The following is a 24,663-nucleotide window of genomic DNA, read 5'->3' on the forward strand; positions in this document are numbered from 1 at the left end:
GCTTTCTGGGAAAGTCTGTTCCTTTATGTGTCCTGGTCTTTGGTCCAGAAAACACCGCTCCTGACCAGCAGAGGTCCCGTGGAAGGCGCACGTTTGGACAGGCCACCGCCGCAGGGAGACTCAGTGCACGCCCACCGCGGCCTGCGACCTCAAGTTCAGGTTCTTCTCCTGGGACCTTCTGGTGGTTCTTTGTGCTGGTTGGGTTTGAGCTCTTGCTGCTTTCGGATGTGAACCAAGGACGCGGATGAAAGTGTATTTGGCGCAGATACACACGATTCCTTCTGTCTGCGATTTTAAAGCCTGCTTTTTTCACTTAGCAATAGAGTATATGGATTTTCTCAGGCCACTCATTTTGTGAGGGGGTGGTAAATAATGACCACGCCAATTCAAGGTAGTGTCTGTCACTGGCATTGACGGGGCTCGGGGTGGGGGTGGGTGGGGAGAGTGGACACCTAAGGAGCATTTCACGTGTGGAATGTGTTCTGCCTTCAGCTTGGTGCCAGGCACGGTTTCTCGAATGTCTTAAATATTACATAGTGAAGTAGGAATTTAAACACCCGTAGTGAAGGTCTGCTTAATAGTTCACTCTGTGGCTCTCTCATAATTCACTCGGTTTAAAACTCCCCTCCCTCTTATTGGATATTTGTAATTCTCAACTATGGACTCTTAAATAATGAAGGACTCTTAAGTACCTTTGGGCATCAGGCTGTGTCTGGATTGCAGCTCACTTTCTCAGGATAGATTCCCAGCGCTGAACAGCTGGGCCGAAGCACGTGGCTGTAGGCAGTGCACATCACACGGCTGCCTTTCAGCACGCCGTGTGTTTCTTTCTAGTGGTTTTAGCTTCCTTCTCTTTGATTGTTGGTGAGATTGAGCATTCTTTATATCATAATTTTCTGTTGAGTTTTATTTTTAACTGATGTGTGTGAGAGAGCACAGGTTTTTGCAGACTCACTTATATGTGGGGCCCTGTGGGAGGGTCTTGTTTGCACGGGAGAGGGGGGACCACGGATGAGCACAGAAAGACCCCCCCCCCCCCGGCCTCCTTGGGGAAAACCAGCTTTACATCTCGACCTCTGTCTTGTTGCAGTGCCGCCAAGCTCCTGGACAAGAACCCGTTCTCGGTCAGTAACACGACCCCTCTGCTCCCTTCGCCTGCCAGCCTCCAACTGGCTCAACTGCAAGCCCAGCTCACCCTCCACCGGCTGAAGCTGGCACAGACAGCTGTCACCAACAACACTGCAGCCGCCACGGTCCTCAACCAAGTCCTCTCCAAAGTGGCCATGTCCCAGCCGCTCTTCAACCAGCTGAGGCACCCGTCTGTGATCAGCACCCCCCACAGCCACACCGGGGTGCCCCAACATGCCGCGAGTGTGCCCAGTGCCCGGTTTCCCTCTAATACAATTGCCTTCTCCCCCCCCGGCCAGACACGAGGTCCAGGCCCCTCCGTGAGCCTCCCCAGCCAGCCCCCCAGCGCTGTGGTGGTGCATCCCTTCGGCGGCGTCATGCCCCAGACCCCTGCCCAGCCTGCGGTCCTCTTGGGCATCGGCAAGACCGGGACAGGTCCCTCGGCAGGGTTCTACGAGTACAGCAAAGCCCCGTCCGGCCAGGCATATGGCTCTGAAACGGATGGTCAGCCCATCTTCCTGCCAGCCTCGGCCTCCACCTCGGGCAGTGTGACCTATGAAGGGCACTACAGCCAGTCAGGACAAGATGGCCAGGCTGCCTTTCCCAAAGACTTCTATGGAGCCAACTCCCAAGGGTCGCACGTGGCAGGCGGGTTTTCAGCGGAGCCAGCCGGGGGCCTGAAAGGTGAGGTGGGTCCACTTCTGCAGGGTCCAAACAGCCAATGGGAGAGCCCGCACGGATTCTCTGGCCAGGGCAAACCCGATCTCACAGCTGGCCCCAACCTGTGGCCTCCGCCCCCCAGCCAGCCCTATGAACTGTATGACCCTGAGGAGCCTACCCGGGACAGGACCCCTCCTTCCTTCGGGGGTCGGCTCAACAGCAGCAAACAGAGTTTCAGCGGTGCACGGCGGCGGGCCAAGGAGGAGCCGGCGGTGCTGTCCGTGCGGCCCCTGCAGCCGCACGAGCTGAATGACTTTCACGGGGTGGCGCCCCTCCACCTGCCGCACGTCTGCAGCATCTGTGACAAGAAGGTGTTTGATTTAAAGGTGAGTCATCCAAGACCACCTAGGAGCCACCACGGGAGCCCGGGTGGGCTCACCACCACCACCACCACCTGATTCTCACTGTTTGTAGGCAAGAAACTGGTGTATTTGGGGACCAGGTATCACCATGTTGCCATCTCTAACCTTGATTAAGATCATAGGTATTAGGACCAAAAGGAATTTCGGAAATGTACTAGGGCCACTCCTTGCTTTCAGGCAAGTAAGAAATTCTTACCCACGTGCTCAGCTGAGACAGCCGTGGCTGAGTGGGGGGATCAAATGACCCCACCTGGGTGACAGAGAAGGGACTTGGGAACTAGAATCTCCCGCCTCCTAGGCGAAGACTTTTCCTCTGAGGTCCACGTAGAAGTTACTGTTCCTGGAGCACATACACTGTGCTGAGTTCGAAAGGGGAGAAAATGTGGCCAGGATTCTGGATCGGAGGCGAGAGGGAAACTCTCAGGGAGGGTCTAGACACATTACCGCAGAGGGTCTCAGCGCCCCACTCTGCAAAATGGAGACGGAGCTTCATGACACCTCCCGGTGGTGGTAAGCGCTTCAGCCCCAGCAAACAGGGGTCTGTTACAGTATCAATTTCTCCCCCAGAATGTAAGGATGATGCAGTGAAGTATTTCAAAGCAGTGATAACAGCTGACATACATTAAAGCCTTTTCTGGATGTCAGCGGTAACTCTCCGTGGGTCATACTATTATTATTCTCACTCTACAGGTGTAAACGCTGAGGCCCAGAGAGACACAGTGATTTGTCAGGGCCCCGTAGCTGGAAAGCGGCAGAGTGGAGATTTGAATGTGGGTCTGGCCTGTCCAGAGTCTGTGCCTCTTGAGCTATACTGCCTTCTGTCTCCCTTCTCATCTGCATTTCATAAGGATCCCTCCTTAAATGACCCCTGCCTAGTGGGAGTCGCACTACACTGTCATTCCCCTCTGCTCGGTCCCCTGGTGCAAGTGCATCTTGTCACTCAGGAGGGACACACCTTCTCACCTCCAGTCTCTGGAGGGGACGGCTGACACGAGAGGTGATGGAGGACTTGGTCTCCTAAGGCTTTGCAACTCACTGTGAGCACACCTGCCAGGTTCTCCCACCTGCGTATGGGAATGGGACCAAGCATCCAGCAAGAGGGGAAGAAAGAATTAAGTTTGTGACTCAGGGCTCCTGTCCAAGATGGGCACGGGCTGTGCGTGTAAAGCCAATGGCATGAGGATTGGACGGAGGACAGGAGCTGGTCAGGAACCTGGAAGGGAGAGGAGTGTGTGTGGGGGAGGGGAGAGATGCAGCTGCAGGGCTGGCCTGGCCTCTGGGGGGCGCTGAGCTCCCAGCCTGGCCGGGGAAGCCTGCACTCATCCCCTGCCTTCCAGAGGACTCACTTCTGCTTCCGTCATTTTTCTTTCCTTCCGGCCAAGGACTGGGAGCTGCATGTGAAAGGGAAACTCCATGCTCAGAAATGCCTGGTCTTCTCTGAAAAGTAAGTGCTGTCCAGCAGAACAGGTTCCTGCATGCGCCCAGCACATATTCGTTGAGCCCCTGCTGTATGCCGTGCTTTGTTCTAGGTGCTGGGGAAACAGCAAAGGACAATACAGGCACAGTCCCTGTCCTCAGGGAGCTTACACTTAATGGGGGATCAGATGTAAACAAAATAAACAGTGAATTATATAGCGCCCCAGGTGGTAAATGCTAAGCAGAAAACAATGGCAGGTCATGGGCAGAAAGTGTGTGTGTGTGTGTGTGTGTGTGTGTGGTCCTTGCATTTTAAATGGGGAGGGGGCCTTGCTGAGGACAGATAGTGGGGGACCTCAGGAGAGGATGGAAGGAGCTCAGGACTGTCTGGGGGACGTGCATTCCTGGTAGAGGAAACAGCAGGTTCCAAGTCCCTGGCGTGGCCTGGGACACTCCAGCAGCACCAGCGTGACCAGAGCAGAGTGCCGGGTAGGAAGCCAGGGGAGTGCCAGAGCCCAGGTCCCGAGCCCGTGGGCCTGCTGCAGGGACTTTGGCTTTGCTGTGAGTGTGACTAGAGCGCTGGTGGACCGAGCAAAGGAGCGATAGACGTGCTCTGGCTCTACTGAGAACAGAGAGTGGGGGGCAAAGGCAGACACCCGGAGACCAGCGAGGAGGGGGCCACAGATTTCCGCAGAGAAGAGGACGCCTGGCCCAGGGATGTAGGACAGAGGGCGGGGTCCAGTGTTTTGAAATGAGCACATTCAAGAGGCCTCCCTTTCTTAATTACAAAACCCAAAAAGTGGAAGTAATCTATGTGTAATCACCCACCAGATGAGTAGGTAAACAAAATGTGGTATTATCTTGCCACTGTGTAGTCCCAGAACATTCTCACGCCCGCACGCCCATGACGCAGTCACTCCTCAGTCCCCTTCCGCCTGACCCCTGACGACCACTGATCTGCTTTCTGCCTGTGCGGGTTTGCTCCTTCCCGGCATCCCGTAGTAAACGGGATTGTGTACTATGTGGCGTTTTGTGACTGGCGTTTTTCACTTAGCATACTATTTTCAGGTGCATCCACATTACAGCATATACCACTTTTTATGGCTGAATAATATTCACATATGTGTATATATATATCACATTTTGTGTATCCATAAATAACTTTTTTTGATCTATTTTTGGAGCCTTTCTGCCTTTTGGCTATTATGAATACTGGTGCTAGGAACATTCATGGACATGTTTTTGTTAGAACATCTATTTTAGACTATTTTGAATCTATTCCTAGGAGTGGAATTTCTGGGTCACAGGGTAATTCGTTATTTAACTGATCGAGTCACTGGTTCCCCCTCTTCACCCCGCTCCAGCGCTGGTGTCCGATGTGTACTCGCGCCTGCAGAGGGCGCTCTGTGTGCCTCTCCCAACAGCCCGGCTGTTTACAACCCCGCTGGGAACGAAGGTGAGTGAGGGCTGGAACCAGAAGTCAGCTTCTCAGCGGCTTCTGGTGTCATGTCTCTGGTCACCAAACTTTGCCCCGTCTGTACCGTTCTTCTGCATCTGTGAAGCAGACAGATCCCAGGACACTGAAATGCATTGGACCTGCTGGCTGGGCCCTTGAACGTTTTCTGACATAGTTTAGACATAAGGCTTTGCTGGTTATCGACATGCCCAGAGTCCTATGAGAGCAAGACCCCCCCCCCCAAAAAAAAAAGAACACCGGAATTTGTCTAAAAAATTGTGCATCTATCCTTACACGTTTAAACTTCAGTCGCCTTCAAAGCACTCTCTATGTGATGCACAACACCCATCGAGATGTCTTTTTCCACCGCTCAAAACAGTTTTTGAACTTGTGGATTTTGATGCCTTTTAGTGCCACTGCTGTTTTTTGTTTCACTTCCTCCACATCAGCAAAATGCTTTCATTTAGGACTTTCTTCATCTGGGAAAACACCAAAAAAAGTCACTCGGGGTGAGATTGGGTAGATGGGGAGGGTGGAGCATGGGGTTCATGCTAATTTTTTGGTCCAAAACTGCTGAGTGTTCAGTGTGGTGTGGGCAGGTGCGTTTGTAAATCACCCATCATGAAATGGGCAAATGCATTGAAAGAGTCTCCAAAAAAAGTTCACTGAAGCCAAATGCAGCCTCTCACAACACCACCAGCTGGTCCACTGATACAGATGGGCTCCTAGAACACTCACCTCGTGGGGGAAGCCTGAACTACAAGGGGCCTGCCCTCCAGAAGATAATTCCAGGTTTTGAGGGGGTTTCTCCCTTATAATCATGACAACTACCAAACACTGTGTTCAGAGGGAATTTTCATTTTTCTCTTCTACTTATGTCCTAATAGTGACTTCCTCGGGTAAAGTAAATAAGTAGGTTTTCACCCAGCTTTGTGTGATTTATCATTTAGATTATGCCTCCAGTCTTGGAACGTCGTATGCAGCCATTCCCGCAAGGTCATTTGCTCAGTCAAACCCCACCTTCCCGTCGGCTTCCCCAGGGACAAATGTAAGTACAGGGCATCTTCTCCACGTCCTTGTCATCATCGAGGCGTTTGGGTCACCTGCTCTGCCTGGGTGGTGCGTGCAGAGGCGCTGGGAAGAGGCTGGTGTCGCCGTGGCTTTGTGCAGTGCAGGGAAGCACGTCCCTGGACAGAGGTCAAGGCGAGCCTCATTCGGTCCAGCGAGTTTTGAAACACACAGAAGAAATGCTGACATACATTTCTAAAATTGAAGGCATTCATAGACTTTCTGGCATTCGACACTGGTTCAGAAAAAAATAGTTTGAGTGTGTGCCTGTGTGTTTCTTTAGAGGTTGACGTTTTATTGAAGTGGACCATTTCCTGTGAGCAGGTAACTGTGCAACTTGGATGTGTCTGAAAGGAATGACCTTGCCCCAACGGTATTTGTTGGCCCCTTGGGGAAATGGCTGCTTCTGTACAACACTTTGTTTTCAGTGGTGTTTGTAGCGCTCTCTCTCTCTACAACATGCCCCTTAGTCCCCCAGAGCTCTGAAGTCCGTCCCTCCTTCCCCACCAGCCAGGACAAGACAACCGTGTCTCTTCTCTCTGTTTTCCTACTGCGTGTAGCCTTGTCCCCCGCGGGAGCTCTCTGACTGGCGTTCCCTGAGGACGCATGGAAGGGGGTGGGAGGCGCAGAACCGACTGTAAAACAGACCTCGTTTGCTAGAGGGTGTGTGTCTGTGTGTTTCGCCTGTGCCTGTATTTTTCCCCCCATTCAGACTATGAGCAGCTGCAGCCTCTTTCTCTTTCTCGTCTCAGGCAACGAGTGAGCACAAGCTCCTGACAGCAGGCCTCTGCTTGCTGTCCCCTCCATGTGCCATCCCCTCCACATGCCTGGCCAGCTGTTCCTGCAAAACTGTCAAAGGGCAAGCTGAGCAGCAGAGGCTTTAGGCCCTGGGGGAGGAAGGAGGGGGAGGGGGGTCGGGGTGAGGAGGTTCATGACAGGAAGCAGGCCTGCCTGGGCGGGATTCCCATTTGTCTGTCTGTTGGTGATGTTTAAGGGGGGGAGGGTTTCAGGAGAGCCCCTGGCCGGGAGCCCAGGGTTCTGGAGAAGAAGTTGGTGGTCTCCCTCTCTGCCCTGTCCGTGCTCAGAGCCACACCTGATCAGGGGCAGCTGTGGGTTGGTCCCAGGAGAGCGCAGTGGCTGGGTCCAGTGAGCCCCGTCCATGACCTTGAGTCCCAGTGGGAGTGCTGGCAGCTGTTTGCCCATACTGTGGCCCATGGGGGCATCTCGGTTCCCACAACCCGCTCTGAAGCCCCAGCACTGAGGGGCCTGTGACCCAGGTGAGGGAGGCTGGACTGGCAGGCAGGCGGGCCAGAGGTCTGCGCACAGGAAAGAGCTGGTGTCAACAGAGCCTCTTCTGACAGGGAGGGGGCTGAGGAAACTCGGGGACAGGACAACTCTTCGCGTGTCCTGTGCCCCAGCCCCATCCTCCGGGGCAGAGCAGTGAGCCGGAGGCCCTTTCCTGTGGACGTGGAGCCAGGAGCCCAGACTCAAGTTCCAGCCCTGGAGCCCAGCAGCTGTGCGGCCACAGGCAAATCACTTTACTTTCCTGAGGCTCCAGTTCCTTAGGCAGGGACAGTACTGTCCTAGGAATGACTGCTGAAGGTGAAATAAAGGGCTGGTGTTCCCCTGGCTTGTGTGATTGACTGTGTGAGCATGCCTCGATCTCAGAGCCTCGTTTGTGCCCACTTGCGCACGGTCTCCTGATTCAGTGCTCAGAGCTGGCAGTGGGAGCGAGGCCCGGGGTGGACCAGAGTTGTCCTGCCCTGGGGAGGACCAGGGGAGGCCAGGTGTGTGGCAGCGAATTGTAAACCATGCATGAGTAAGAAGGAGCAGTGGCTCTTGCTGAGTCATGAGTCCTCATAGCCCGCGGTGGGGCTCCCTGTCCTAAGACCGGCCCCGTCTGCTCGCTGCATGACTTCGGGCAGGTCTCAGTGTTCCCTGTGTGCTGATCTGTCCAGTAATCTCTGTCGCTGTATCTGCCCCCCTGAGAGAGATGGGAAGCTCCCTCCGCTTACGTGCAGGGCAGGCATGAGCCAGCTGCTGACCCGTGGCGATTTGTGAGTACAGTTTCCTCCAAATGCCTAGAGGCCGGGAGGTCATCTGGCTCGAGTCTGAGAAGAAGCAACACCCAAGAAACGTTTTGCTTTCTGCACTGCAGGCCAGCAGGAAGGACGTGGAGAGCCCCTGACACTGGAGGGAGAGGATGATTGCAGTAGCAGACCTTCATAGAGTGCTTAATGCATTCTTAGCATTTTTGCCGCCTTAACTCATTTAATCCTCCAGACAGCCCTGTGAGGGGGGGAAACCGAGGTGTAGAGATAGTAGGCACCTTGCCTCAGGCCACGCCGCTGCTAAATGGAGGCCTCGGGATTTGAACCCAGGCAGTCTGGCTCAAGATGCTGCATTTTTAATCACTAAGCCCTGCTGCCCCTCTCTGAAAGTTCCTGAGTTCTCTTCTTTACTGTGGCTATCTCTTTAGTGCGCTCCCTCCACTCTCCCCTGCTCCCACCCCACAAGCTGCTTAGCAGGATCCCAGGCTGCCTTGGGGGTGCAGGCCCTGCCCGGGCCTTGCCAGCCAGCAGCCATGGAGCAGCGTGCAGAGGCCAGGCAGACCCAGCTCCTGGATTCCTTGCCACCTTGCCAGTGTCTCCCAGGAGGAACTCAGAGGTTTGAAGGCATTTTCCACAGACCCAGTGGAGGGAGAGAGGCATTCTTTGACTGGTTTTATTGTTATATGGCCTGTGATGTCTTGCTGGTCCCATGAGCCTTCCCCATGACATCTGGGGTATCAGGACCAAGCCTGCCCAGCCATGTGCCGTCAGTGGCTGGATAGCCACACCCTGCTGTGGGCTTCTGGTGCTGCTGTTGGCCACTTCTGGCCAATGGAATTGCATGTAGGTATGTCTGTCTTTAGGAAAACCCGAAAGACAAAAATATTGACATTTGAAGACACTCGGAGCCAATGAATCTGCTACTGAAAGATAATTTACAAGGCTCCTTTAAGTAGCAGGGGCATCTCTCAGAGAAATTACTGATTTTTTTTTTTTGGCCTGCAAATACTGACCTCCAAAGATAAGCAGATATATCAGAGGCAATTACTCTGCTAACAAAGAACACTCCGCCCAGTGAGCTCCTTGTGCATATTCATTTCTGCTGTTTTTTTCTGCTTTCGAAATTTATGCTTCCTGTGAACATTCAAATGGAAAAGGCGTATTTAATGAGTGATTGAAATTCCTCCATTACCCTCCCCACACCCACCTTGAGAACTATGAAAGCTTTCTCCGGCTTCCCTCCAAAAGTGTCCCCCAGCCCTGTGCCAGAGCATTTCCTGTCTGATTCCATTTACGTGCATCTTTTCAGAGACGAGTTTGTTGAAGACCAGCCACGACTCTGCTGTTGTAGGATCACTGTTTGTGTAGCAAAGGGCGGTCGCTGCTTCTAAAGCTCCCCGTGTCTGAGCAGAGCACAGTGACACAGGCCCTGGGAAGGAGCCCTCAGGAGGCCTCTGACGTGCCACACGGCATCAGACGATGGAAAATCCCGTCGACCACCTCCCTCAAGCCCAGGCTCGGCTGCTACATTTACACTCGTCTCAGCTCTGTGAGAGTGCCGGCCTTTCGTGTCCTTGTGTGTATCATTAACAGAGATGGGGAGGGGGAGGAGGGCCGGGGCTGACACCGATCACCCCCTCCCCCAACCCCAGGGCCCCAGGAGACTGTGTTCACTGTCGCTGAAGCTCCTGCCACTTCACGGGAGCTGTGGCACTTAGCCTCTGGCTGACAGTCGGCATAAATAGAGTAATCAGGTTTCCTGCACGGGCCTCGGGGCCTTCTCAGGCTGTAAATAGTCTTCTTGCACCTGTCCAAGGCGGACTTGGCCTGCTGGCTGTCCCCATAAAACCGCCTGGAAGCCTTCACAGCCACCTTGGGGATTATTCCGTGCCAGCGCCGCAGATGGGCCTCCCTGGAATGGGACGATACGCATTGTTTTTATGGGTTCTTTCTCACCGGGACCGCACACACCGGGACCGCACACTCGAGGCAAAGGGAAAGGGAAACATAAATGTCTGTGGAAGGCCAGAGGTTCAAGTCGTAGGTGGTGGTTTTCCAGAATGTCCGTCTGTCCCCTCTGGCCTTCTGGGCCCGTGGTTCAGGACACTGTGGTCTCCTGACTTCCAGAGGAGCAGGTGACCTGACAGATGTTAACCACCCCTCCCGCCAGTCCAGCTCTGCGGTTGCTTCTGCCCCCACCCCCCGTGGGGGCCACCTTGTGCATTTTCAGAGAATGCAAAGAGCCAGGAAATGGGAGACCTGAGTGGGATTTGTTTTCTTTTTATTTTTTTTCCTTTTCTTTTGACAGATCTTCATGTTTTCATGTTGCAAAAGTAGTGCAGACATAGTGCAAAAAATTCAAATAGTAACAGAAATGTAAATAACAGGAAGTCCAACCCAGTAGACAAAACTGAAGGTAGATGTCTTTTACTCTAATTACGTGTTTCTGGCCAGTGGACACGTGCATGGGTAGCTACTCAAAGTATGTATTTTTGCAAAAATCAGGTAACACCATATAACCTGTTGTACAACTTGGGTCCCCCCCCTTAACTTAAGCTCACAGGACACATTTAATTGGTTTCTAGACATCTTTGTGCATCTGGACATAAAACCCCATCTTATGTATAACATCATCTATTGTATGCCCTTACCACAACTTATCAAGTCCATGATTGACCAGTATTTTTTTCTGAGAGCTGAGCTGTGATCACAAACCCACCACGCCTTTATTATCACCCGCAGATTAAGCCCCTTAATTGCTTCCAGGCCCCAGTCTCACGTACACAGTGAGGGGTGTGGACCAGCGGAGCGATTCCGTGACTCTAAAGTTCACCTGTTGAACTACCCCAAGACCTGTAGGCAAGCCTGGCACCACCAGTAGAAGTAGATCTTCTCTGAGTCAAAGCTGATACACTTTCTTTCTTTTTTAAGATTTTATTTATTTATTTTTAGAAAGGGAAGGGAGGGAGGGAGGGAAACATCAATGCTCGGTTGCTGGGGGCCGTGGCCTGCAACCCAGGTATGTGACCCGATGACTGGGATTCGAACCTGTGACACTTTTGTTCGCAGCCCACGCTCAATCCACTGAGCTACGCCAGCCAGGGTGTGATATGCTTTCTAAAATATTTGGAAGTGTCAGTAAGGACATCTGTGTCTATCCTGCAGTAGCTGTAGCTGGGGGGCCCACACCCATCCGCTCTCTGCACGGTGTGTCCAGAATCAGCGCCCTGAGGAGTACACACTGGCGCGGTGCCTGTCCTGAGGTGTTTTCAGCACAAAACCGACAGAGGCCCGCAGACCAAGTGCCAGGTGAAATTAAGTCACACCTACAGGAGATCAGTCTGGAGCGCCGACATTGTTTGTTGCACATCAAACTCGTATTTATAACTGCAGCAGGCACTTGGAGAGACCTCTCTCGCCCCACAGGCCTGTTGCCCTAGCCACATTTTTATTGCAGCTTCGTGAGTTGTTTGAACTGGACCCGTTCTCTGAACTCATGAGTGAGGCTAGCGTCAGAGGCTCACACCAGCATCGGAGGGCATTGGAAGGTCTCAGAATCTTCCTACACAAGTTTGCTTGCTCTCTTTGTATTTCCACTCACCTGCAATGACTTGTGGGTGAGCTGAGTGGTGTGGGGCCCAGTCACAGGAACCACTGAAGCAGCATCTGGCTTTAAATGAGGGACCCCAGCCTGTGAAAATGGACAACCCAGGGCCCTGATCCCACGCAAGGGGGGCATTCCAGGTCAGTGCTGGCCTGCAGGCCTCTTGAAGCCGGCTGGGAAAGGATGAGTGTCCCTTCAGGTTAGTAATTAGGCCTTTGGTTACAAACCCGGACACCTCAGCTCTCTCAGAGATTTGACCTTGGGTGGGAGGGTTTCAAATGCACCTGTCGCATGTGAGCCTCCCAGAGGCTCAGCGGGCAGAGCAGCAGGTGGGAGGTTAATGGGGCCCATCGACCCCTCACACCAAAAGTTCAAGTTGGAGAAGTCTTACGATTTTCTCCTGCCCCAGAGCACAGCTTTTAACAATGTTGTTTTGGTAACTTTTCATTTTAGTGTCACTCAGAACTACAGAAAAGTTGCAAGAAAGTTTTAAGGATCATCCATATGCTTTCTACCCAGATTCACCGCTCGTTTACATTTGGCTCTTTTATCATTCTCTCTGTGTCTTTCGGTGTCTGTGTGTGTCTGTTATCAGTCTGTTCATTCATCTCTGTCTGTCCATCCATCCTTTCATTCGTCTGTCCATCCATCTCTGTCTATTCCTCCATCTGTCTGTCCATCCATCTCCTATTCCTTTCACCCATGTGTGTGATCATCGGTGCCTGTTTTTTCTTGAGCCGTTGGAGATGTATCTCTTCGCCCCTAACCACGTCAGTAGGAATTTCCTCCAAACACAGATTTTTTTTCTCTTATATAACCACAATAGTGTTACATTCTCCCCCTGCCCAAAGCCTAGAATCACCACAGTGTATCCTTGAAATGTTGGAGAAAAGGAGACCAGTATTTATTTATAGGAGCCTGCTGGATGCCAAGCATTGCACCAAGGCCCTTCATGTGCATTGCGGCACTTCTGTCTTCTCAAGAGTCATGTGGAGTCGGTTTGTGTTCTCCGTGTTTTGTAGATGAGCATGCACTCAGGCTCGGAGAGGTTCAGTCATCTGCCCGAGGTTAGACACTGGGGAGCAGACTCAGATCCGGGTCTGTCGCTCACGTCTGGTGCCTGGCGCCGGTGCCTGGAGGCAGAGAGGCCACACACTCAATGCGTGTCTGTCCTTGAAGAGGCCTGTGTCTCCTTAGTGCATCTCAGTGTATCATTCAGCTGTTCCAGGCACTGTGGACACAGAGTCGTTCAGGGAAGGGCAGAGCTCACCAGCAAGGTGCTCACTGCTCGGAACTTGTCTTCAGCCCTGTAAAGACCACCGACACATACAGGCGTGTCTGAAAGATGAACATGCTTGTGAATGTATTTGTGCCGACACAAGTGATCGCGTACGGAAGGAGGACAGACATGACACTCACTGGGACAGAGAGTGGGAGAGTCACAGGTTTCCTGTTTATGCCCAGCGCAGTTGGGGAAAGGTATCATTATCCTGGATCTTGGGGTTTAGCTTGGCAAAGCTTCTGGGAGGAGTGGAATTTCAGAACTTAGAGCCACGTAAGTTTGGGCATCTTACATCTGGGAAGGACTTCGGATGCACAGGCTGCCACCCTCATTCCGGACACCGGGAAGCTCAGGTCCAGAAGGGAAAATCAGTTTGCCCTGTTGTGTGCCTCCTCAGTGGCCAGGCTGGGGCTCGAATCCAGGTCCTCCATCTTCTGGGACTGGGTTCTTTCTGTTACATTGAGAACTCCAAGCTTTTCCCAGCCAAAACCCCTTTTAATCATTTACTCCTACCTCCAGCAGCCACTGTCCTTCGTTTCCTGTCTGGAAAAGTTCTGTCTCTGCCAAAGTGCTTGTACTAGTGAGTAATTAACTAGTTACCCATTTATGTTCATCAGAAACACAGACACGCCCGCCGTACTCTCTAAGTAGCCTAAGATCTAACCAGGGTCACTGCACTGTTAGAGTCAGAAAACTCAAAGTATGACCTCAACTCACATTTTTCAAATGTCAAAAATAATGTTTCTTCCTTGAGATATTATTACCTAAAGACCCAAAAGGATTTATTAGAGAACCCGATGTTGGGGGGCTCCATCCGCATGGACCCCCGGTCCTCCACGGATGAGAATAAGTCTACTAAGACATGATCTGCTTGGAGAGGAAAGGTGGCCAATCTCTCAGAGGAGAAGGGCCCAGAGCCTTTTCCTCAATGGGCTTTTATTGGGTTCAATTTACACAGGAATACAGGGCGTATATGTAAAGCTCATCAATCATTGTCAGGCAGTAAGGATCAAACAATAGGTAACATTCAGAGAACTCTGAGGGCTTGTTCTGAGTCAGGGCAGTTAGCTAAAGGGCCATAAAACTTTGGGGAAGAAACTCATTTTATGTTTGGACCCTTATCAGAAAACTGAGCACTTTCTTAGCAAAGCAGGTTTCACAGGATTTTATGTATTCTTTCTTAGGCCTGGGGAACCTCAAGTTCCAACCCAGGACTACACCACCCTCTGGCATTGCTTCAGGCTTAAATCAGGCAGGGGAAGTAAGGCAGCCAAGAAATTAGGAGACTTCTTGCAGACAGAAAGAGGACTCAGGCTATGTCAAAGCTAAGGGGTGAGGGTCCATCACCCCCTTTTACTATAGCCCCCCAAGTTCTTCCATGAAGGCCCCTTCATGACCATGCCTGTCTTATGTTGTCCCTCCCTTGAGGAATCTTACCTGTCATTGGCTAATTGGTCAGGCTAGGGGCCAAGCAGGATGAAATAAAAGGGGACAGAGGCGGTGCTCCTGCCAGGGAGATAAGTTTTGTCTCCTTAGTGGCTTGCGGTCCCAAGGTCTCTCACTCAGCCTTAGCCATGGGGAGCTGAAGCTTCTGAAAATAGGCAGGGAGGTTCCCAACAACCCAGGCTGGGGATTACTGTGCAGCACTGTGCTGCCTGCTCGAAGGCACTCAGGGTTGTCTGTGCCACCCTCCCCCATCCCTGCCGTGAACAAATTCCAGATGTACCACCTAAAGGTATGACGTTCTTCCTTCCTCATACCTGCCCACTTTCCTCCCTTCCTAACTTTCTTATGCATCATTCAGATCTGCCGTCGGGCATATGGCACAAACAGCCATGTTTATATAAAGTGTTCAAGAATAGATTAAGGTGAATTTATATATGTGTGTGTGTATACATATATAGACACACACATACATATATAGCTTATACAAATCAAATATGATTTTGAACCTAATCAAGTTTAAAACAAAAAGACATTTTAGATTGCTAACAGAAAAGCATGCAGACTGAACTCTCCTAAATCAAATATTTGCAAAAGAATATACAGGCATACCTTGGGGAATCTGCAAGTTTGGCTCCAGACCACTGCAATAAAGAGTCACCGAATTTTTTGTTTCCCAGTCCATGTGTTTACTGCATTCTGTAGTCTATGAAGCTTGCATATAGCATTTTGTCTAAAACACAATGTACCGGTACATATTTCAATTTAAAAATACTTTATTGCTAAAAAAAAAATGCTAACCACTCTTACCTGAGCCTTCAGAGAGTTGTAATCTTTTTGCCGGTGGAGGGCCTTGCCTTCAACTTGTGAAAAAAATGCAGCATCTGCCGAGCGCAATGAAACAAGGTCTGCCTGTAACACATACACCTTCTTTTTCTAACTGCACGGGGTTTTCCACATGCCCTGAAGCCAGACACGATACAAAGCCAACCCTCAGCACAGAGGTTCTCAAGATTTTCGTCCCATGGCTTACCTAGAAATGCTGCACCGAAGCACGCCGGTGCGCTGAAGAAGCCACCGTGGTCACGGGAGGTCCTTGGCCTCCACCCCGAGGGGTCGACACCTGGGCACACCTAGAACCCGTTTGCAGTCCACCAGTTGGGTGAATACGGGAAGAATACTCATGGTCTCGTGATTACTTTAAATGACAACAAAGACTCCATAAAATCCAACTTCTATTTGTGACCTAAAATCCTGGGAGGAAACAGTGCTCACGGAATGCATTTTTAAAATTTGAATGAAAACCTTAATCGAGACCCATTATTTGAGGGCGCCTTTAACAAGGTCTGCAGCACGAATTTGTCTGGTTCTGGCAGCCGTGAGGGTGTTTGTTCTCCTGGGGCCTGCCCCACCGCCCTGCTGCAGCTTTTGTCGCGCTCCCGCTTGGATACAATGCCTCTCTCCAGTTGCTTTTCAGTCTGGTGCAGACAATGGGACAGGCGCCGGCCTTTGTGCCCAGTCACTAGGCAACTGGAGAGGGGATCGGGCCCAGAGCCGCCCTGTGTGTCTGCTGTGCTGTCCAAGCGCACAGGAGCCCAGGCCAAGCACAGCAAAGTCACATGGGGCAGAAACGCACCGCACTGGGAGGCGGTGGGTCAGAGCCCAGCCTCAGCCCTCCTGTCCATCAGCTCAGAGGACCAGCCACGTTGCCGTACCTGAGAGCTCAGCTGGGTCTGCCTCTGCAGGGGACCATTCACCCTAATTGGGAGGCACTGATCCTGCCTCTTCACTGCCCTGACCCTGCCCTCCCTGGAGAGCCCTGGGAGCCACCTGGGCCACACACGGAGTCCCATTCCCCTTTGGGAAAGTGTTTGACCTCTGGACATCGCAGGTGGGGAGATCTGAAAGGGGCAGTTGGGTTTCTCCACTTCAGGGCTGGACCATAAAAGCAGGTTATTATAGACTCTAATTGTCCTCGGCCCCAATGAGGAAGGGCTTTTTGTGGTAGAATCACCCAAGTATTAGCCCTCATCAGGGATGGGACCTCACACTTTCCCGCTGTGTCAGCTTAGCTGGCCAGCCCGACATTAATGTAATCAAGTGTTAGAGTTCACATTATCATATACCAAGTGGTGCTTATGCAAATACAGGCTGTGCTGTGAGAACGTGATTTGGGTTTAGAAAAATGGCACCCTTCTCATCCACGCGGGGTTGGCTGTGGTTACTAATTCTCAAACCTCCCAGAGACTCAGGCTGATGAAGGTTTGCACAGACAAAACGGACACACTTCCTTCCTCCACAGCTTCCATTAGGCCTAGGTCTTGGCTTCCAAACGGTATTCCTCAGAGGTGCCTTTGGGACCGCCAACTGGTGTGTGGCAGCAAAGTGCCGGACCCCAACGTCTGTCTAGAGCAGCTCCTCTTATGTGTCGCCTGTCTTGGACTGGTCAGCCAGCTTTTGTTTGAAGAAAGGACTCCAAAGGCCAACAAAGCTTGGAAAGCCACTTCCCTGCACCGCTGCTGCTGTGGGTGTCTGTGTATATGTGTGTGCTTCAGGGTCCCACAGATCCTGTCTGTGCCCTTTTCTAATTCATCGGAACCTTTGAAAGGATAAGTCAGACAATGTGAAGTATATAAGAAAAAGGTGAAACATCTCTTCCCTTCCTGTCTTCCTGTTCTGCTCTTTGAAGAAAGCCCATATTGATGAGTCAATACATTTCAATAATTATCAAAAATTTTAAAAGATTTTGTCTGTTTATTTTTAGAGAGGGGAAGGGAGGGAGAAAAAGAGGGAGAAAAACATCAATGTGTGGTTGCCTCTTGAATGCCCCTTACTGAGGATCTGGCCCACAACCCAGGCATGTGCCCTGACTGGGAATCGAACCAGCAACCCTTTAGTTCACAGGCCGGCACTCAATCCACACCAACCAGAGCTGTTTCCAAATTTTTATGTCACCTTATAAACTACTGCAACAAATTATCCATGTACCTGAGTATTTATGTACCGATACATTTATTCTGTGGGGTGAATTTCCAAAAGTGAGATGGCAGGATCACAGGCTATGCATGCTTTAAATTTTATGTGCTGCCACTCACGTGCATTCTCAAAAGACTGTAGGTAACCTCCCACCAGCAGCATATGTTTCCGCAAAGCCCTGGACGTGACGGCTCGTTAAAAGTGCTGTGAATCTGCTGTGTAAATAGATGGTATAGAATCAGTGTTTTGTGTGTGTGAATGGGGCCGTTTCTGCGTTCACGTTGTCAGTTATAGTTTCACAGTCGCTGTTTGGGAGGAAGACAGCGGTTGGGAACACCCGGCGGTGCAGAGGGCCAGAGGGAGATGTCCCTGGGAGACCGGCCACCGCTCTCTGTTTCTTGCAGTTCACGCCGCGGAAGGCGGGCGCCGGCACCGGCCGCGTGGTGCACATCTGCAATCTCCCCGAGGGAAGCTGCACGGAGAATGACGTCATCAACCTGGGGCTGCCCTTCGGCAAGGTCACCAATTACATCCTCATGAAGTCTACGAATCAGGTGGGTCTGCGCACTTTCACACCGGTTGGTGCCAGCTCGGTCATGCGTTGGTGGTGATCTATCCAGTGCAATAACATATGTGTACGTTTCTTTTTTTGAAAGAAGCTGTTCTTTTTTAAAAAAGATTTTATTTATTTATTTTTAGAGAGGGAAGGGAGGGAGAAAGAGAGAGAGAGAAACATCAATGTGCGGTTGCTAGGGGCCGTGGCCTGCAACCCAGGCATGTGCCCTGACTGGGAATCGAACCTGCGATGCTTTGGTTCGCAGCCCGCGCTCAATCCACTGAGCTATGCCAGCCAGGGCTGAAAGAAGCTGTTCTTAACATAAAGAGGGAAAACACAGGTGGACTCCAGTTGGTAAAGCACAGGGGTTTCTGGTGATGGTGGTGGTTTTTTGCCTCTTGTTTCCCCTCACCCATCTTGGGATGGGTACAGGCCTCTGTGGGTTGCCTAGAGGTGAGGAGGTGCTTTGGAATGAGGGGCTCATTAATATGGTAAAGCTAACTGTCCCCCAAAGCAGATACCTGTGGACCTGGGTACTGGCCCCTAAAATGGATAGCCATGGACTTGAGTCATTACTGCATTACCAATCCCCTGAGCTAATGACACAGTCTTACTTTCTAAGCTTCTCATAGCTGAGGGCCTGGCTTTGGAAACAGCCAGCAACTGGGAACAGGGATTTTCACTGACCCTTGGTGATAGCACCTGAGGCCCTTGGGCTGCACAGCAGGAGAACAGGTGGGAGCTGAGGGATGCCTGATAAGTCTAAGGAGCTAGGAACCCTTAACCCTTGGGGACTGCCTGGGGCCTTGGCAGTTAATATGTCTGTCTTCATTCTAAAGTCAGAGGGGGAGTTTATACAGAGAATGATCAGAAGTGAGAATATTTTTTGTTTATTAATAAATATTTTTATTTTATGAATAAGAGTAACAGGCATAGGAGAAATTCTTTTCTTAATCAAAGCATGAACTTTGGAGACAGCACAACTGATCATCAGTGGTCTTCCTCCATCAACCCAGGCTCAGGTTTTTCACTTTGTCTCTTTGTTCCTGCTTCTCAGCATTCTATTTTGGGTAAATGTCCAAAATTCAGTTTGCAACATGAATGCAGTGAAAGTCATCGAATTACCGTATTTTGCTGTGTAAATGTGCTCCCATGTACAATGCACAACCATGTGTTGTGCACATTATCCATGGGATTATTATACCCATTATTACACCCATGGTATGTAATCATTATACCCATGTATAATGTGTATCCTTATTTTTCCCTCAAAAGTTTGGGTAAAAAAAAGTGCACATTATACATGGCAAAATACGGTAGCATTACTCACAAGTGACAGGTGAGAGCTAGAGGTACTAAAATGTTTCCAGGAACAAAGAGGCACTTAGAAAGTTGGGTGGCAGAATTTGAATAAAACTAAATCATCTTGCCTCTAGCCGCCCACACGGTGCCGTACACTGTGGCAGTGTGCAGAGAAGCGGATCAGAAATTCAGAAACAAGTGTGAGGGAAGGAGGGAGGACGCCTTTGTTCAAGGGAACGGGAGGGTCGTTGCTCACAGCCAGGGCCCCCTTGTCACAGATCACTTTCCCTTCTCAACATCGAGGGACCAGATCGGTACCAACCAAACACATCTAACAAGCAGTGACAATGATGAATCCACCACAGCTCCTGGGGTGAGCTGACAGGTGGGTCAAAACGACCTATTTAGAAAGTCTCTGCGATCTAATGGAAAAGACCAGTTCTTTGTAAGTTTCAGTATGTTTCTTTTTTCATAAAGAAAGTGAGAGCTCAGATACCCAGGGCTTGTGCCTCTGTCTTCTGCCATGGCAGGCATTGGCCCAGGGTCACTTGTGCAGGACACTCACTCTCCCCGGCTCTACCGCTTCCCCTGGGAAACTGCCAGCTAATGGACCCTCCCACCCCAGAGGGGCCCCTGCGGCCAGCCCGCTGCAGCCCAGGATGGACATACATAATTAAGAACTGAGTTTGGTAACCATGGGGACCAGGAGAGAGGCCATCTTATAATGAGCTCTTTTGGTGGAGTTAATAAATAGGTCTCTTTGAACAGATGGGATCAAAGAGAACTCTTCCTTGTGCTGGTTTTTTCCCTTCTTTTTATTGAGGTTTGAAATACATACTCTAAAGTGCACTAGTCTTAAGTGCTCAACTCCATTAATTTTTTACATGTGTGCACCCATGTAATTACCACACAGGTCCAGCTATGGAACATTTCCAGAACCTCAAAAGGTTTCTCATGCCCCCTTCCCAGTCAAAACCCTGCCCCTCCCCCAGGGGAACACTGAACTCTAACTTCTCTCACCATTGATTTGTTCTGCCTATCCTTGAACTCCATGTACATGGAATCATACCTTGTACTGAATGTTCTTTCCTAGGCCTTTTTGGAGATGGCTTACACAGAAGCTGCTCAGGCCATGGTCCAGTATTACCAAGAAAAATCTGCTATGATCAATGGTGAGAAGTTGCTCATTCGGATGTCTAAGAGATACAAGGAGCTGCAGCTGAAGGTAACGCATTCCCTTGTTCATTCAGTCATTCAACAAGCACCAGCCGAGTGCCTCCTCCTGGTCAGACCCTGGCCTAAGTGCTGGCAGGAAGGAGAGGCCAGGAAAGATGCAAAAATTGCCCACCACCTTTGAGGATATCGCATGGGAAGGCAAACCATTATAACATGGCAAGAAATGTTCTCATTGATATGAATACAAAATGCAAAGGGATGCTTGAGACAGGATGACTGGCTTCCTGGGACCCATAGGAGTTACAGGGCTGTCTCGGGAAATAAAGACAGAAGGGAAAGGGGCTTGCTTTTCAGAGACGGAGGTTCCAGGCATCGAACCCTGAATATAACCTCCTCCTCTACTCACGCAGGTCTTCAGTAACTCTTGTCCTCCATCACCCTCCTGTCCTCTCATTCTCTCCTGCATTCTCTGTATTTCTGTCTTCGCTGAAATTCTCCCAAGCAGCACATGACTGAATTGGCCACACTCAGAACTCGGGGATGAATTCAGATAATTCCAAATAGGGCTTCTGTTTTTATTTTCGTTTGTCCTACATTTGTCTTTTCTTTGTTTCACTGTGAAGTACAACGTGCATACAGAAAAGTGACTAATCGTGCACTGCACTGTTTAAAAACCACTAATGGATGAAGTCCCATAAGCCCTGTAAAACCACCACCGAAGTCAAGAAACAGGACACCGAGAGCCCCAGAAGGCCCCCAGAGTCCCCCCTCACACTCAACCCTCCCCTCTCCACTCTTGAGACTTTGAGGATAATCATTTCCTTCAACTTACAGTTCTTCCACCTGTATCTGCCTCCATAACAGTGTAGTTTAGTTCGGTCTGTTTTTGAACTTTTTGGGAAAGGAGTCTGTGTTCTTTCATTCAACATTGTGCCTTTCATCTTGGGTGTGTCTCTTTTCATTGCTGTGTAAATTTCTATTGTATGACTCCAAATTTATTTATCCATGCCCATGTTGATGGACATTTTGAATTCTTTCCAGTTTTGGGGTGTTAGGGACGATGCTATGGTGAACGTTCTCAAACATGCCATCCTGTGTACATGGACACCGACACGTACATAACTTGGCGGGTAGGATTGCTGACTCTCGGGCATGTGTATCCTCAAAGTTGCTGGACAGTAGCAAGCTCTTTTCAAAATTAGTTGTCCTACATTTGCCCTCCTACTAGTAGAGTCTGAGAGCTTTCAGTGGTCCACGTTCTCACTGATATTTTGCCTTATCTGACTTTTTAATTCTTGCCCATCTGGGGAGGGTGTGATGGTTTAGCATGGTTTTATTTTTTATTCCCAGTACTGATTGAAATTGAGCACTCTTTTATATGGTCATTGGCTCTTCCATGTGGATCTTCTCCGGTACAAGGTTTCTTTTGAGGGCGTTTGCCCTGCTTTTCCTTTTGGTGCTTCTTTCCATAGTCTGCAGGAGTACGCTTAACTAGAGCACTTAACCCATTTGGATTTATTCTCATTAATGCTATATTTGTGTTTCAATCTACCTTCATTTTGTGCTTTCTGCTGTCCCGTGTAGTGGGGATTTTCCAGGTCACTTCATCTCGCCCCACGCTTCCCTGGGGTCCATGCTGTTGGAGACCCACAGCCCTCAATCTGCCTTCAAGGCTGACGTCAGGAGACAAAGGCTGGGCGGCTGTTTCTGGCCGGGACAGCGTTCGGACAGGTCTGCACATGTAGATCGGGTATATGTCAGCCAGTCGCCAAAGCCCTGACTCTGCTTTGCTTGCAGTCTTGCTTCTGGAGTTCCTTTGCCAACAGTTCTGGCAGAACCTGGCGGCTTTCTCTGACTAATGAAAGCATGTGACTTTTCTCAGAGAAGTGAAAGAGCCCACCCCACTCTCCACCCAGCCAGAGTTCCTATTCTCCTGGATTCTCCCCGGGGGGCTGGAGTTGGATCTGTGTGCTGCATTGCCAGTGGAGTTTTGGTCTCCAAATAAAGTGTTGCTGTGATTTCTAATTAAGATTAATAGCAGTACGCAGCCTCTCCAATTAAGGCACTGAGGCACTGCAGGACGTTACCCGGGGAGGTGGGTAGTTTGGGGTGGTGAATACACCGTGGATTAAAAAGTCATGTGGTCCAGGCTTGAGTTCAGCAAATGCTGTGCCCGCTGTGGGCAGCAAGTGGGCAGCACCGTGGATGGGGAGGCAGGAAGCGTGTGGAGCTCAGTCTGGTGGGAGAAGAACAGGCAAACCATCGCCACCCACACCCTGTGAGCTATGCTGGATTGGAGGGCGGCGGTGCCACCCTAGGCCCCACCCCTCCCTGCTCTGATGAGCTCGGACAAGCTGCTTTACCTCTGAGCCCCAGGTTCCAGGGCAGTAAAGGACCTCGAGTCCTTTGGTTCTGAGCACTTTTTTCTTACATTGTCTCCTTGAGTCTCACACTCCCCCTCTCCTGCGAGGTGCGTCGGGTGGACAAGAACAGAAGTTATAACAGTACAGCAATAAGAACAAGCGTATGTGGCTTTGATTGAGTGCTGGTACTCTGGGTCAAGCAATGTGCCAAGCACTTTACGTAAATGCATTATCTCCTGTAATTCTTCCGTCAGTTTTATCAAACAGGTATCGTTAACCTCACTTTTGCAGATGAGGAAACTGAGGCTCGTAGGAGTTCGGTCACTGGCCCGAGATCATAGTTACAGGAAGAGCCAGGATTAAAACCTAAGATTGGTTTGGTTTTGCACCATATCCGCACCTCTATACTGCATTATTATGATCTCCATTGTCCACATGAAAAATCAGAGAAAAATGGGGTAATTTGCTACAGTCACCCAGCCAGTACGCAGCAGTAGTATTCTAACAGAGCTTCTCAAACGGATCTTGTTAGCGTCCCCATTCAGTAGGTCTCGGGCCGGGCTGTGATTCTGCGTTGCTAACAAGCTCCCACAGCCGCTGATGCAGCCGGTCCTCAGAGCACACTTGGAGCAGCCAGGGCCTAGAACACACTGTTTTCTCACCTTTTGTAAGGGGTTTCGGCTCCCCAGAGCTTTCCTGCTGCCTCTATGTGAAAGCATCTCAAAACATGTTTCAACTACATACCAATGCATGCCTTACGGTCCCTAAGTTGACATCAGCTAGGATTTTCTGTGCAAGGAACAGAAATTTGTGTCAATTAAGCAAGCATATTGACTAAGGTAAAAAAAAAGAAAGAGAGAGGAAGGAAGGAAGGGAGGGAGGAGGGAGGGAGGGAGGAAGAAGAAAGAAAGAAAGAAAGAAGGAAGGAAGGAAGGAAGGAAGGAAGGAAGGAAGGAAGGAAGGAAGGAAGGAAAAGAAAGAAAGAAAAGGAATTTATTGGCTTGTGTGAATAAAAAGTGTGGGAGTCGCTCTGGCTGCAGGTACGGCTAGAGTCAGGGCCCAGGTGATGGTGTTAGGACTTGGCCTCTCTCCACTCTGCTTTCTGCTCCCGTGGCTTTGTTTTGGGGTCTCCCTAGGATGGCCCAGGGCAGCCCCAGGCTGTCTCCTCTAGGTGGCGTGATGGCTTCGTTGACTTCGGCAGCTCTGGCTTCTCATCCTCCCCGTTTCCTTCAACAAGAGCGAGCCTGAGTTCCTCCTGGCAGCTCCCGCAGAAGTCCCGAGAGTCACTCTGATCGTCGGGCTAGCTTAGGACACGTGTCCTTCCCTGAAACAATCTCTGGGGCCAAGGGGTGGCTGTGCAGTGACCGGCGAGGTCCGTGTCCCCTGCTGCGTCCTCGGGGGAGGGGCAGAGAAAGGGAAATGACTGCGGGGGAGGGAGACAGCCAAACACCGTATCCATACGTGCATCTGGGCCCCAGGAGCCACCACGTGGGGTCCCCCGGGGGCTCGCAGAGGCGGGGGAAAGTTTGGCCCTTCTCCTCTAACCTTAGCTTTTGCTCACTGGGCAAAGTGGAGGGGGAGAAAGAAGAGACCTTAAGGCCCTTTTCCTTTCCTGTCTTGAGTGTTCCTCATGCCATAATGCAGTCTCCCTAAACACTCTCTGTGGCGGAGGTCCTAGGCCTCAGGGCATTTGGGGCAGGACCCAAGTCCCATGACAGGTATCCAACCAGTGCATGGGATGGATGAGACAGAAAGCCTTT

General features: G+C 50.7%; 1 protein-coding gene across 1 annotated transcript in view; it reads left to right on the forward strand.

Moving 5' to 3' along the window:
- RBM20 (RNA binding motif protein 20) overlaps window positions 1-24,663 on the forward strand; it is a 183,019-nt gene that overhangs the window by 127,496 nt on the left and 30,860 nt on the right. Inside the window, exons 2-7 of the mRNA XM_036027277.1 lie at window positions 1,091-2,174; window positions 3,593-3,654; window positions 4,991-5,082; window positions 6,033-6,130; window positions 17,911-18,060; window positions 20,458-20,589. Coding sequence (XP_035883170.1) covers window positions 1,091-2,174; window positions 3,593-3,654; window positions 4,991-5,082; window positions 6,033-6,130; window positions 17,911-18,060; window positions 20,458-20,589 — 1,618 coding nt within the window. The remainder of the gene's footprint in view (window positions 1-1,090; window positions 2,175-3,592; window positions 3,655-4,990; window positions 5,083-6,032; window positions 6,131-17,910; window positions 18,061-20,457; window positions 20,590-24,663) is intronic.

This window comes from Phyllostomus discolor, chromosome 5 (assembly GCF_004126475.2).
Source record: "Phyllostomus discolor isolate MPI-MPIP mPhyDis1 chromosome 5, mPhyDis1.pri.v3, whole genome shotgun sequence".
Classification (NCBI taxonomy): domain Eukaryota; kingdom Metazoa; phylum Chordata; class Mammalia; order Chiroptera; family Phyllostomidae; genus Phyllostomus; species Phyllostomus discolor.